General features: G+C 36.1%; 1 protein-coding gene across 6 annotated transcripts in view; it reads left to right on the top strand.

Annotated features, from left to right (window-relative positions):
* SGO2 (shugoshin 2) overlaps positions 1-15,769 on the top strand; it is a 35,940-nt gene extending 20,171 nt beyond the window's left edge. For all 6 annotated transcript variants that reach the window (XM_066278901.1, XM_066278899.1, XM_066278902.1 and 3 more), the window contains 3 exons: positions 843-3,899; positions 6,492-6,642; positions 15,327-15,769. In XM_066278901.1, coding sequence (XP_066134998.1) covers positions 843-3,899; positions 6,492-6,642; positions 15,327-15,342 — 3,224 coding nt within the window. In that variant the 3' untranslated portion in view covers positions 15,343-15,769. The remainder of the gene's footprint in view (positions 1-842; positions 3,900-6,491; positions 6,643-15,326) is intronic.

The raw sequence follows: 15,769 nt of genomic DNA, 5'->3' as shown, positions 1-15,769 counted from the left end.
TAACAAATGTCAGATCCACAGTGGCCTGATACTGTTACTCTGGGTGCATTAATTAGAAATGAGCTAGCCTAAAAAGAGCTTTTCTTGATATCTTAGCTTTCGAATTGAAAGATACTATGTTAGTTTCATATACTCCTGTTTATAGATATATAGTTTCCTCTTATCCTGTTTATAAATATGAAAATTGGGGATAAGTATAGTGACTTTTTCAAAATCATAACCAATTAGTAGTAAAGCAAAAACTTAGTAGTAAAGCAAAACGCATAACGGTTGAACAAGAGAAAATGATACATTTTATTTACATAGTATTTCAAAATAATAATTGTGCAGTATAGTCTGGCTTACATATTGTCATAGATTTCACAGTTAGTATATGGAACCATAACTATATTGAATTTGGAGCTTAGAATTATTTTTTCTTTCTAAAAATTTATGTGAGTGTATCTGTGTATAATTTATAGAAACTTGAGCTGTCTGCTGACAGGCGTCTAGTAGTAATTTTTATCAGAGTTATCACTCTTATTGGGGGTGGTAAATCCCACTTTAGAAGGGTATGTTAGTGACTCTACTATTGGCTATACCCCACTTTATGTTGGGACCAAGGCAGAGTGAATTCTCAGTATATATGTATTTTCCATTGATAAAAATGTAAAATGTGACTTATGACTACTCTCATCATTTCTACTTTATTTTTATCAGCGTAGATTCTTTATAATACAAATATCTGAACAGAATATATTGTTAGAAATCCTCTGTGAAACAGCTTGACTTCTAATCTAATTTTTTTAAATAATAAACTTACCATTACTTAGTTCTGAGTTTTGTTTTCTTTTATTTTATAGAAAGCTATTCTCACTCAGGCCAGAGTTCCAAGAGTTCTCTAACAAGTGAGATGAAAAATTCCCAGTTTATCAGCCACAGAAAGGAGAAACTACCTCTTAGTAATGTAACTAAGAGGAAAAGACGTACATCGTTTCTGGAATCAAATAATCCTGCAAACAATTCTTGTGTGACAGGTGTAGATCAACAATGGATTTCAAGTCCAGAATTAAATTGGAATGAGCTAAATGATCATACTGATGAAGTGTATACTAAAATGCAAAGGAACATACAGTGCCTTCCTGACTCATCTGAGTCTGCAAGCGAACCTACTGCAAAGTGCATGAATCAAGTTCAGAATAATGATGACTTTCAGTGGCAGAAAACTGTGTATGATGCAGACATGGATTTAACTGCTAGTGAAGTAGGCCAAATTGTTACAGTTTCAACAGGCACTAAAAATAAAAGTAATAAAAAACCAAATGACTGTGGAATCAAAACTTTCAGGAAAGTGAAAGATTCAAGCTCTGAAAAAAAGAGAAAAAGACTGAAGAGACAAATTAAAAATAGTTCAGATATGAGTGTTGAGAAAGAAATTGGGAATGAATCAGAAAAAAGATCTGTTGGCCTGAATGGAAAAGGAGATTCAGAAGATCCAAATTTTATCTTCAGTACTGAACAGATGACTAAGTCGAACATTCTGAAGACAATAATCCTTCATAATGACCTTGATCAAGATGACAGACAAAGTACAGAGAATAGCAAGAAGAAAAGAATACATGTAACAAATGAGCAAGAGGAAACATACTCTTTCTTCCAAAGTTCAGATAAATTACAGCAGGAGAGTAAATTTGATATGGGTCAAAGTTCTCTAGCTTATAATAAAAATAAAGCTTCTAGACAGACATTTGTGATTCATAAGTTAGAAAAAGGTCACTTATTCCTAAATCAAAAGGATAAAGAAATTATTTCTGAAAACCTAAAAGTCACAAATGAATTTCAAACAGCTGATCTTGCTACCAAACATAATGGAAATTTATGTGATTATGAGACTCAAAATATGTTAGATTTGAAAAAGCATGTCTCTGATGCCCAACCTGCTCAGCAAAATGAATCAAAAATAAGTAAGAAACTTAGACAGAAAGTAAATCGGAAGACAGAAGTAATTTCTGAAATGAACCAAATATATGGGGATAATGATAAAGATGCACATGGCCCCGAAATAGGTAGCTTTTCCATCCAAACCCAAGAGGATAAAGAAATCGTCTGTGGAAACTCAGAAGTGTCAAATGGGTTTCAAAATCCTGCTCTGTACACCAGCAATAATGGGGACCTGTGTGATTATGATCCCCACAATATGTTGGGTTTGCAAGACTTAATCACTGATGTGTTTCCTGTTCAGCGAAATAAATCAAAAGTTAATAATAATCTTAAGCAGAGAATAAATCGGAAGACAGTAATAATTTCTGAAGTGAATCATTTAAATAATGACAAAAGTATGTATTCCCCAGAAAATGGTAACCATTTCCTCCTGACCCAGAGGGATAAAGAAATCCCTGAAAACCTAGAAGATTCAAGTGAGTTTCAAACACCTGCCCTTTCTACCAAAGATAATGGAAACCTATATGATTGTGAGACTCAAAGTAATTTGGGAGTGAAAAAGCACATCCATGATATACAAACTACTTGTCAAAATGAATCAAAAACAGATAAGCCTCGGCGAAAGGTATGTCGGAAGACAGAAATAATTTCGGAACTCAACCAAATACATGAGAATGATGACAAAGATGTGCATGACCCAGAAAAGGATAACTTATTTTCTCTAACCCAGAAGGATAAAGAAATGATTCCTGAAAACCTTGAAGATTCAAATGAGTTTCAGGTAGCTGATCCTTCCACCAGAGATAATAGGAACCTCTGTGATTATGAGGCTGGAAACATTTTGGGGAAGAAAAGGCATGTTATTAATATGCCCTGTGCAAAGCAAAATGAATCAAAAATAAATAAGAGGCGTAGAGATAAAGGAAGTCGGAAGACAGAGATAATTTTAGGAGTAAACCAAACAAATGAGTTTAATAACAAAGGTGTGCATGACCCAGAAAATGGTAACTACTTTTTCCTAACCCAAGAGGATAATGAAACAATTTCTGAAAACCCAGAAGTCACAATTGAATTTCAAACAGCTTACCTTTCCACCAGAGGTAATGGAAATGTATATGATTATGCGCCCCTGAATATGTTGGCTTTGAAAAAGCATGTAACTGATATGCAACGTACTCAACAAAATGATTCAAAAATAAATAAGAATCTTAGGCAGAAAGTGAATCAGAAGACAGAAATAATTTCTGAAATGGACCAAATATATAGAGATAACAATGAAGATATGCATAACCAAGAAAGCTACACAAATCTTGATTTTAAAATAAATGAATCTAAACAGAAACTTGAAAGCCAAGGTATTATCAGTGGACAATGTATGGAAATCAATAGTAATGAAAAGGAAGATTGTGAGCAAATTTCAAATCCTTACAAAGAAGTTACAAAGCATGGGAAAAAATCAGGCAAGGCAAAACAAAAAACAAAAGGTAAAACCAAACCTATTTTTCAATTAACAGATTCTTCACAGACATCTCTCTCCTTAGAATCAGCTTTAAAACATGTTACTAATGAAGCAGATTCTGATTCTGGTAACGAAATGGGACCACAAAAGAATCCAAAGCAAAGCACTGCAACTCTGAATAACAAAAGAGACACCCCCTTGGTGGAAGGAGAGTGCCAGGTCAAAAGAGGGAATAAAAGGACACCCAAAGCAAAGAAAAGGAAGACAGTGATAGCTCCTCCAGAGAGCCCTGAAGTAATGCAGATACTATCAGACACCAATAAGAGAATGCCGCTTGAATCTGAACACGCTGGTGCAGGGAAAAAAATGGAAAATAAGGAAATTAAGGCAGACTTTTATACCAAGGTTTTTGAATCTTTGTCTCAGATATATTCACCTACCATAGATGATTCTTCCCTTAACAGTGTTCGTGAAAGTTCAAGACCTTTGCATATTTCTTCTAGCAAAAAATCAGAAATAGGTAGGTCAATACCTGAAGTGACCAAGTTTTACAAGTGTTTTATTCCCACTTAACTCGTAAAGTATTTCCTGTTATAACTGATATTATTATGAAATTTTAAAAACTTAACTAGCGTGAGCTATAGAAACAATGTGAAAGAGCTTCAAGAAAGTTTAATACTTTGGAAGGATCACAGTGAGAATGTCTTGGACATTTATCAATATAACCTAAAAACACAGACTGGCAATTCCCACAGAGTTGTCTGGTGTCATTAGGCAGATAGTTGTCGTTTTCAATGTTTGAAAGAAATTGAGTTGTTTTAAATGTATATATATTTATATAATAAGGAATTGTGCTGGATTGATTTTATCAAAGACAATTGGAAGTTTCTTTAGGGTAGGATTTTATAACAAGATTACAGGGTGGGACAAAAGTAGGTTTATAGTTGTTCGTATGGAAAAATAATACAATAATAAATAATATGAGAATAAACTTTTGCTTACAACTGTAAACTACTTTTGCCCCACCCTGTATATTTAATGAGATCAATATTATTCTAGGTGTTTTAGAGGATTAGAATTAAACAATGTCAACTCCCTTTCCTCAGAAGACCTGCATGTAAAAGTTACAAATACAGTGGTAAATGTAGTAAATGCTTTGAATAAAATATACATATTATGCTAAGGGACTTAATGGGGAGTAATTCTGACTAGAGCAACCTGCAATGACATCATGAAATAAGTAGCATTTTAGGTCCTAAAGGGTAGGATTTTTATCTTAATGTTTACTTTTTATTTTCTCCTAGTTATTAAAATAACACTCACTGCAAGAAATCAAAAGCAGAGAATCAGAAAATAGTAGGAAAAACAACCACCCAGCAGAACAGCAGTCAATATGCATATGCATAGACTTGAATCTATGGGTTCTTAAATATATACTTAAAATCATACTCGAAAACATTACTTATCTCACATTATTTCTCTTAACATTGGATCTTATAAATATTCCTTTATTATTAGAAAATTTCTAACATCAGGCATTTCCATATCACTATATGTATAAATATATAGAACACAGGGATTTCCCCCCAGTTTTATTAAGAAATAATTGGCATATATCACTGTATAAGTTTAAAGTGTACAGCATGATAGTTTGATTCACACATATTTTAAAATGATTACCATAATAGGTTCAACTAACATCCATCATCTCATATAGATACAATAAAAGAAGAAAAAAAATTTTTTTTCCTTGTAATGAGAACTCATGATTTACTCATTTAACAGTTTTCCTGTATATCATATAGCAGTGTTCCCTATAGTTATCATGTTGTACATTATACCACCCTTAGTACTTATAACTAGAAGTTTGTATATTTTTGCATCCTTTTGCTACTTACCTCTTCTCTCAACTTCCTCTGCCTTTGGTAACCACAAGTCTGAGCTCTTTTTCTGTGAGTTTGGGTTTTTGTTTTTTGGGGTTTTTTTTTGTATTTTTCTGAAGTTGGAAACGGGGAGGCAGTCAGACAGATTCCTGCATGCGCCCGACTGGGATCCACCCAGCATGCCCACCAAGGGGCGATGCTCTGCCCATCTGGGGCATCGCTCTGTTGCAACCAGAGCCATTCTAGTGCCTGAGGCAGAGGCCACAGAGCCATCCTCAGTGCCCGGGCCAACTTTGCTCCAATGGAGCCTTGGCTACGGGAAGGGAAGAGAGAGACAGAGAGGAAGGAGAGGGGGAGGGGTGGAAAAGCAGATGGGCACTTCTTCTGTTTGCCCTGGCCAGGAATCGAACCCGGGACTCCTGCACGCCAGGCCGACGCTCTACCACTGAGCCAACCAGCCAGGGCCTTGTTTTGTGTTAAGATTCCACATATAAGTGAGATCATACAATATTTATTTTTCTCTGATTTACTCCACATAGCATCATGTCTGTAAAGTACATCTGTGTTGTCACAAATGGTAGGATTTCTTCATTTTTTATTTGGCTAAATAATATTCCATTATATTTATATACCACAAGTTTGTCCACTCATTCATCCATGGACACTTAGGTTGTTTCCATGTCTTCGCTATTGTAAATAATGCTGTTATAGACATGAGGGTGCAGATATTTTTTCAAGTTAGAGGACACTAGGATTTTGATGGATAAGGCTATTTCTGGTGAAAGGACTACTAAAGCAAAAGACATACAAAGGTCCAGAGTCAGAGGACATGTTAGAGCATGAGAGCCATCTTTCATCTCTATATTCTTCATGGTGCTTTTCACAAAGTGACCAATCAATGACAAAGATTGAATGAATGCAGTAATTTGTAGTATTCTGTGAATACAATTGAACCATGAAGAATTTTTCTCAGCCTATATGTGATTTCAGAATTAAAATGTGGCTACTTTGATAGTTTGTTTTGAATTTTAAGTTTTTTTTCTAATTATGGCTGGAGAAAAACTGATTTACAAATAATTGTGGTTCTATTATTGTAATTAAAATTGTAACTTGATTATTGTTAAGTTTAAAAATTTGCTACCAATGATTTGCATACCTCTAAATATCCCATATCTATTTCCACATCTCTACATGGTTACAAATATTTGTGAAAAAAATATTCTCTTCAGGTGGCAGAATACTACAAGACTTGACAAATACCAATTTTGTTTCAAATAACACTGCTAAAGCTGAAAATAAGTCCGAAGATCTATCTGTAGAGCTTCCAAGCCGGAGGAGAAGGTGCGCTCCTCTCCATTTCAAAGAGCCAAGTCTCAGAGAGTAAGTATTTCGATGATATTAAAGTGGTTTTGTAGATTATCTCTCTGTTTGGTTTGTCTGATGTTTTCTCATGATAACAGTGCGGTATGCGGTTTTGGCAAGAGTTCCACAGAAATAGTATGTCCTCATTGTATCAAATTATGTCAGTATGTCTGATTACTAGAGTAAGGTGGTGTCTGCTGGGTACTATTCACTATAAAGTTACTGTCTTTTTGAGTACAGTAATGAGCCTTGGGGGAGCTATAATCTTTGAGTCTGTGTGTCCTGTTTCTGCTCATACCTTTACCCACTAATTTTAGCATCCTCGGGTGGAGCCTGTCTGTAATAATTCTACGGTGGTGTTTGCCTAGTGGTGATTTCTCCTTCCCTCTTTTCTTCTACAGTACTTGAAATTCTGTAGAGAAGAGCTGTTCCCTTTCCCTCATTTATTTCATTCCAACTTTGGCTATTAGAAGTTTCTTCAGGTTGGCGTCTGTGTTGTTTCAACAAGACCTCATATAATTTTGAGCACTTCCTTACTTTCTGACATATAGGATGTTCCAGGGGCAGAAGTTTTTCCTGCCTCAGCCCCTAAATCAGTCAGTCACTTCTTCAAAGATCCTGGTTCCTTTGGTTGAATACTTTTGTTTAAAAACCAAAATCTGAGCACTAGATATTCTCACTGCTTATATTCTGCTGTATGAGTTATCTACTGCTGCCTAACAGTATTATCATAAACCTAATAGCTTAGACAACATACATGTATTATCTTTTCTCAATTTCTGTGGGCCAGCAATCTGGACTTGGCGTAGTTGGGTGCTTTGCTTGGTGTCTCACAAAGCTGCAGTCAAGGTGCTATGCTGGCTGCTGCTCATCTGGAGGCTCCATGGGGAAAGAAGTGGCTTCTAAGGCCACTAGATTGTTGGCATAATTCATTTCCTTGTAGTTTCAGGACAGAGGGCTTCAACTTCTTGCAGTTGGCTGGAAGCTGCCCTCTACTCCTAGAGGCCACCCTCAGCTTTTTTGCCACTGGGCCTCCCAACATGGCCACATACTCAGCTAGCTACAGAAAGACTCGAGCAAATCCTGCAGCAAGATGGAATCTTCTATAACGAACTGTAATTTCAAAAATGAGACATCTCATCACCTTTGCCATATTGTATTGTTTAGATGCAAGTCCCAGCTCCTCTCACACCTAAAGAGGGGAGATTATACAAGGCCATGAACACTGGAGGCAGGGATCATGGGGGAAGGAAGGTCCTCCTCAGAGTCTGGCCATTTATCAGTGATAAGCATGGCTCTCATTATTTATATTTACTTATTATATTTCTAGCATACACATAAAGTAGTTTCAAAATGGCTAATCCAAATCCCTGTGGGAAATATATTTACTAACTAAATTACAACATTTAGATATAGTTCTTTTTGTCTTTGGTTAGTTTTTTTTTTCTCAACAACCCTTAAAACATATTTATTTGCTATTCAGTTACATATATTTGTTATTGTTTGTTTTTCATTTTTTCCTCCACATTGTGGTAGGCTTTGTTCTTTACTTTGGGATATGTGAAATATTTCTTGGGTTGTATAAGTCGGAGCTATACAAACAGTATATGCAGAGAAGTGTCAGCTCCTTCTCTCTGCTACCCCATTCCCGTTATCCCTTTTTTCTGTCCTGTTTTCACTCACCTCTGGTGGGTGACCAATTTCTTTAGTTTCTGGTTTACCTTTTCTTTATTTCTTTTGCACAGATAAGTAGATATATGTATACATCCTTCATTTTCTTACATAAAGGTAGAAGACTCTAGCTACTCTGTTGGGCTTTGCCTTTTTTCATTCCACACTGTGCTCTGGAAATCAGTCCATATCAATTCACAGAGATTTTCTCCACTTTTTTAACAGATGGATTATACAGTACTCAATTGTGTATAGATGTACTATAGTTTATTTAATCACATTCTTATATATGCAATTTAGGTTCTTTCCAATATTTTGCAATTATAAACAATACTACATTGAATAATCTTGTTCATATATCTTTTCATATTGTTGGGAATGTCTTCAGGGTAAATTCCTAAAAATGGGTTTATAGGGGTGAAAAATGAGCATATACAGTGTGTCCGTAAAGTCATGGTGCACTTTTGACTGGTCACAGGAAAGCAATAAAAGACGATAGAAATGTGAAATCTGCACCAAATAAAAGGAAAACCCTCCCAGTTTCCATAGGATGATGTGGCAGCATGTGCTCATGTACAGATGATGACATAACACCATGTATACAGCGGAGCAGCCCACGGCCATGCCAGTCGAGATGTGGACGGTACAGAGGAAAGTTCAGTGTGTTCTGTGGCTCGCTAAATTCGAATCCGTGACCAAAATGCAACATGAATATCAGCACGTTTATAACGAAGCGCCACCACATAGGAATAACATTACTCGGTGGGATAAGCAGTTGAAGGAAACTGGCAGTTTGGTGGAGAAACCCCGTTCTGGTAGGCCATCAGTGACGAGTCTGTAGAGGTTATACGAGATAGCTACCTAAGGAGCCCTAAAAAATCTGTGCGTGAGCCCACATCAAACTGCACTAAATAGGTATGAAACTGGGAGAGTTTTCCTTTTATTTGGTGCAGATTTCACATTTCTATCGTCTTTTGTTGCTTTCGTGTGATCAGTCAAAAGTGTACTATGACTTTACAGACACACTGTATATAGTTTTTGTTTGTTTGTTTGTTTTATTAGTGAGAGAGACAAAGACAGGAAGGGACTGAGATGAGAAGAATCAATTCGTAGTTGCAGTACTTTAATTGTTCATTGATTGTTTCTCATATGTGCCTTGACTGGGATGGGGCTCCAGCTGAGCCAATGACCCCTTGCTCAAGCCAGTGACCTTGGGTGTCGAACCTGGGACTCTATGCACTGCACCACCACTGATCAGGCACAGATATATAGTTTTGTTAAGTATTGCCACACTTCCCTTCAGAGGCTAGTATGAATTTGCATTCCCACCAGCAGCGTGTGGCACTCTTTCCACACTGCCTGATCAACAGAATATGTTGTCATATTTTAAATTTTTTGCCACTCTGATCACCAAGAAATGGTATCTCAGTGTTTTATTTGCATTTCTGTATAAGTGAGTTTAAGTATTGTATTTTCCTCATGCTTGGAGGCCATTGTATAATTTTTTTGGTGGTCCTATTTTTTTCCTACTTTTAATTGTCTTTTTGGTCTTGGCTCCTCAGTTATTAAGAATTCATTATAAGGGATATTAGTCCTTGTGCTATGTGTAGTCAGTATTTTTTTAGATTATCGATTATTTTTTGACATATGCTTTTAATTATATAAAAATTTTTTATTTTGCCTGATCAGGCAGTAGTGCAGTGGATAGAGCATCAGATCGGGACACGGAGGACCCAGGTTCGAAACCTCGAGGTTGCCGGCATGAGCACGGGCTCATCTGGTTTGAGCAAGCTCACCAGCTTGAGCCCAAGGTCGCTACTTAAGCAAGGAGTCACTTGGTTTGCTGTAGCCCCCCAGTCAGGGCATATATGAGAAAGCAATCACTGAACAACTAAGATGCTGCAACAAAGAATTGATGCTTCTCATCTCTCTCTTTGTTTGCCTGTCCCTGTCTGTCCCTCTCTCTGTCTCTGTCACACACAAAAAAATTAGTTATTTTTATGTGGTCATACTTGTCCATATTTTCTTTCATTTTCTTTGAATGTTGAGTCATAGTTAGAATGCCTTTCCCTATTCCATGGTTAAAGAAAAATTCGCCCATATTTTTTTCTAGTACTTTTCTAGTTTAATTTTTTACATAAATGTCTAGTCCATTTAGAGTTTTTTTGTAGTGTGTGAAGATTTGATCTAATTTTATCTTTTTCCCAAATGACTACCAAATTGTCCCAGCACCATTTATTTATTTGCATCTTTATTTCAAATATTTGAGATGTCAACCATATCATACTCTAAATTTTTGTAATGTATTTTTGAGGTGTCTAATGCTGGACTTTTTATTCTATTGCAGTGGTCTACCTGTTTAATATAGAGACTTTATAATGTCTGGTATAAAGGGATAATACTAATAATTTTTTTCACTGTTTTCCTAGCTGTTATTACATGTTTGAACTATAGTATTGACTTGTCTAACTCAGTGTTTCTCAACCTCAGCTCTACTAACATTTTGGGCTGTATATTTCTTTGTTGTGTGAGGTTGTTCTGTGCATTGTAGAGTGTTTAGCAGTATCCCTGGTGTCTACTCAATAGATGTCAGTAGCACTAGTGCATTTATAACAGTAAAAATGTCTCTAAATATTACACAATGTTACCTGGAGGGCAAAATTGAAAACTACTAGTCTAGCTTGGTATTTTTATTGGAAATGCATTGAATTTATACATTAATTTAGGGAAAATTATTATCTCTACATTGAGTTGTACTGCATAAGAATAGGAAATGTCTTTCTACCTGATTTAAGTCTTCTTTTGTATCTTTTTGAAATGTTTTGAAATTTTTCTGAATAGGTTTTATACATTTCTCTTTTTTTATTTTATTTTATTTTATTTTATTTTTTTTTTACAGAGGCAGAGATAGACAGGGACAGACAGACAGGAACAGAGAGAGATGAGAAGCATCAATCATCAGTTTCTCGTTGCGCGTTGCGACTTCTTAGTTGTTCATTGATTGCTTTCTCACATGTGCCTTGACCGTGGGCCTTCAGCAGACCGAGTAACCCCTTGCTGGAGCCAGCGACCTTGGGTCCAAGCTGGCGAGCTCTTTGCTCAAGCCAGATGAGCCCGCGCGCGACCTCGGAGTCTCGAACCTGGGTACTTCCACATCCCAGTCCGATGCTCTATCCACTGCGCCACCGCCTGGTCAGGCGGTTTTATACATTTCTTGTTAAATTTATTTGTAGGTATTCAGTCTTCCTTGTTGCTATTGTAAATGAATGTGTAAATTGGACATGAATATCATGCTCAATGTTTATTGTTTATAGGTATGAAAGCTGTTGAATTCTGTGTAAGTTTATAACTTACTACTTAACTAAATTCTTTTATTCTCTATCTCATTGATTCTCTGTAATTTTCCAGGAATACTATAATATAGAGATACTTTTAATTCTTCTTTACACATTCATATGCTTCTGATTGATTTCTCTTGTCTAATTTCATTGACTAAATTTCTCAAGTATAGTGTTGAATAGTAGCAGGAATAGTGGGTATTCTTGCCTTGTTCCTGACTTGAGTGGAAATACCTTTACTGTCTCCCCATTAAGATACTGGTTTTAGGATAAAGTATGTATATATAATTTATCATACTAAGAAAGTATTCCTTAGTGTCTATTGTATGTTTGAATCATGAAAATCAATGGAGTTTTCAGCATCAATGAAAAAATTTTTATGCCTTATTTCATTAGATTTATTAACTGGTGTTTTTGTCTACTTCATCTGTCTTGTACTAAAAGTAGTATAACTCTTTTTTTTTTTAAATTTTTATTTATTTTTTTACAGAGACAGAGAGTCAGAGAGACGGATAGACAGGGACAGATAGACAGGAACGGAGAGATGACAAGCATCAATCATTAGTTTTTCATTGCGCGTTGCGACACAGTTGTTCATTGATTGCTTTCTTATATGTGCCTTGACCGCGGGCCTTCAGCAGACCGAGTAACCCCTTGCTTGAGCCAGCGACCTTGGGTCCAAGCTTGTGAGTTTTGCTCAAACCAGATGAGCCTGCGCTCAAGCTGGCGACCTCGGGGTCTCGAACCTGGGTCCTCTGCATCCCAGTCCAGCGCTCTATCTACTGCGCCACTGCCTGGTCAGGCAGTATAACTCTTATTATTGTGATCATATCTGTCTGCATAAATCTCCTGTAGTTTTTGTTTCATAAAGGTAGTTGCTCTACTATTTGGTATATAAATACCAAAATTACTCTATATTCATTGTGAAGTAGGGTGTTTACTATTAAAAAATGTCCTCTTGTCATGTTCAGACTTTGGGAACTAAGAGAAAAAGACTTTTAAAAACGTATTTGTATTACCTTCCTAATAACTCCTGCCACTCCTATCCTCAATATCTATGGTGATTACTTCCTAATACATTGCATGCAGTTTCAGTCAGGATCTACTCTCACAAGGGCCTCTCAGGAGCTGTGATATATATGCTGCATGCCATTCCCAATCCAAAACGAAAAAGATGGCAGCTGGGTTGCCATCACTCTTAGTATTTACTAGAAAGCCCGGCGGTCATACGAAATGACCGCTGTTCTAGATATTATAAATTGTAATTAAAATGATTTGTGCAAAGGTGTCTGCTAATTCAAACTGAATTACCCAGGGCAGGCGGCGAGGATGCCCCTTTGCTTACTGCCCCACGGGGTTTCCCCCTTCTACTTGCTTAATTGCTTAAAGTAGAGTGCAATGAAGGAAACCACTGGCGGTACATTTCTTAAGAGCCACTGCCAGCTCAATAAATAAAGGTGATTTAAATAATAAAATGTTAATTCACATGTCAAAGATCTCTTTGTACACAACATTTCTTGTGTAGATCTTTCCATCATTTTTAAGCTCGCCTTGCAGAGGACCATCAATTATTTTTAATTTTACGTCCGTTCTTTCACGAACTCTTGAACAGGCAACATAAAGTTGACCGTGTCCAAATGCAGGCTCGGGTAAAAAAATGCCAACACGCTTAAGCGTTTGGCCCTGAGACTTATTGATGGTCATAGCAAAGGCAAGTTTTACAGGAAATTGTCTACGTCTCAATTGAAACGGCAACCCTGTTTGAGATGGAGCCAAATCAATTCTTGGAATGACATGTATTTCACCTTTAGAGGAGCCGGTCAAAGACTTAGCTATTATGACATTATTTTTCAATTGGAGAACCTCTAGTCTTGTACCATTGCAAAGACCCCTTCTGGTGTTAAGATTTCTTAACAGCATAATAATTGCTCCAATCTTTAACCTCAGTTTGTGAGGTGGCATCCCAGAAGGCGGGACTATTTGAATGCCGTGGCAACTTCACCCCATTGGCTAGTACAGTTACGCAAGCAACCAATAAGCTATCGGCGACAGACAGACACTTAAGCCTCATATAATAAAGATACCAATGTACATTGTGAGTTTGCATTTAAAAAATTTACCAACTAAACTACCAAATAATCTACATGCCCAGTATATCTAAACTAAAATAGGATGCTTTTTTATTACAACATTTTGCTATGTATTGTTTAGAATAGGTAGCTCTTTTGAAAAAATCAATTAAATTCTATCTGATTACCCAAGGCAGTGGTATCATTAGCTCTGCAGACAGATACAGAGGAGGAAAAGAGACCTCTATCTACTCATTTATACCTTTTAATCTGTGATCATATGTATGTATCTCATGTATCTCACCCCCCCCAAATATAAAGAATAAATAAAACTGTACTTCTTGCAACATTACCTACTAGGTTTATAGATGAACCAAATAAAATTGCTGGACAAAATATTAAATAGAAAACAAACCCTTGAATGCATTTGTTAGCTAGTAGAGATGTAAAAAAGCTCAGATTAGATGAGAGTGGGAAGCCAGAAAGGTAAGTAAAGCTTGAAACGGGCCTTTACCTGTAGCAGTAGCCTAAGCATTAGATTCACAGCAATATGGAGCTGGGGACTGAAGGCAGATACTAGGGGCTAGCTAAAATGAGGAGTCTAATAGTAGATCTCCTTTCATAAAGTTGAGCTACTCTCAAATAGAGGAGTAAACTAAAAATAACCTTCCCACCAGCTTTTTTAAGCCCCAGGAAATAACTCTGATACTGAATTGAGGAGCATAATATCTTCTGAGAATTCCTAACCAAAATCAGACCTTCATGTGTTGTAGCTGTAATTCACAATATCTGGAAGTCACAAAAAACGTCAAACAGAGGATTTAGTGTTACCCATAACTTGTATTGCCCTGTTGTCTGTTAGAAGCAAATGCAAATATTTTTAAGGGGAGCTTTCCTTCATCTGAACACATTTTCCACAAATGAAGTTGCAAGGAAAATGAAGCAGCCAGCTCACAGCAAAGAACACTACCCATACAAGAGAATAAATACTAGCAAAAGCAACTGATAGCAGAATCAGATACAGAATACACAGTTTAGAATGTTTAATGTTTCAATAAAGGAGAGGCTTGAAAATGACTAAAGGTATTTAGTGAAAAAAGTTATAGAAAAACACCTGTAGAATGATTCCATTTATAGAAAGATCCAACATAGATTAAAATCAATATACATTTTAGGAGTGTTATATACAGATGGTTAAAACTGTAAAGAAATGCAAGCGACTAATACAACATAGGATAGTGGTTACTTCTTGGGGGAGGAGAAGGCTGTGATCAGAAAGGACACTGGGGGCGTCTGAGATGTAATATTTCTTAGGTGCTACATACTTCAGCATTTGGTTGATCCAAAATTACACATTTTCATATATTATGTATGTTAAAGTTTGTAGTTAAAAGGAAACTTGTAGTAAAGCATCTAATGTATAAAGTCTATGTAATTATTTTTTCTTCAAGTATATTTATAATTCCCACTACCACAGAATGTTTCAGACATGGCACAGCTCATGGTTTGAGAAAACTGCTTTCTACATAAGTGTGATGCAGCAATTTTTTTCATGCTTCACGGCACAAGCGTTTGTTTTGGGTTGTTATTATTATTAATCTTCCCCTTTTTTTTTATTTTGCAGCAAGATGAGAAGATGAGGTGAATTTCTGGATTCTGGTTTTTCTGAATTCCGAAACCATAATGAATCAAAGCAGGGACATCACTAGAAGAAGAGGAAATACATGATGAAACATTTTGTATTTATTGTTTTATTTTCTGCTTTTTCATGGAGTTATTGATTTATCCATTTCTATGTTTAGATATATGTGCATAAAATAGCTGTTTTGTAATATTAAATTTTATTACAAAATTTAAAATCATTTTGGTTATCCTATAACTTCCTACTCATTCAGCTTTTTCAACCTAATCAACTTTAAATAAACAATAGCTAAATAAAATGTATTATAAATACTTTTGCACTGGTTATCCTGTTATATATCAAGCTAACTTGTTTAGTTTTGTTTTTAAACCATTCAATATATATGAACACCTTTAAGATTTTAAAAGTCTTCTGCCCTGGCCAGT

Source organism: Saccopteryx bilineata, chromosome 5, assembly GCF_036850765.1.
Source record: "Saccopteryx bilineata isolate mSacBil1 chromosome 5, mSacBil1_pri_phased_curated, whole genome shotgun sequence".
NCBI lineage: Eukaryota > Metazoa > Chordata > Mammalia > Chiroptera > Emballonuridae > Saccopteryx > Saccopteryx bilineata.
The sequence above is the reverse complement of the archived record's forward strand: the minus strand, read 5'-3'. Positions and strand labels throughout refer to the sequence as shown.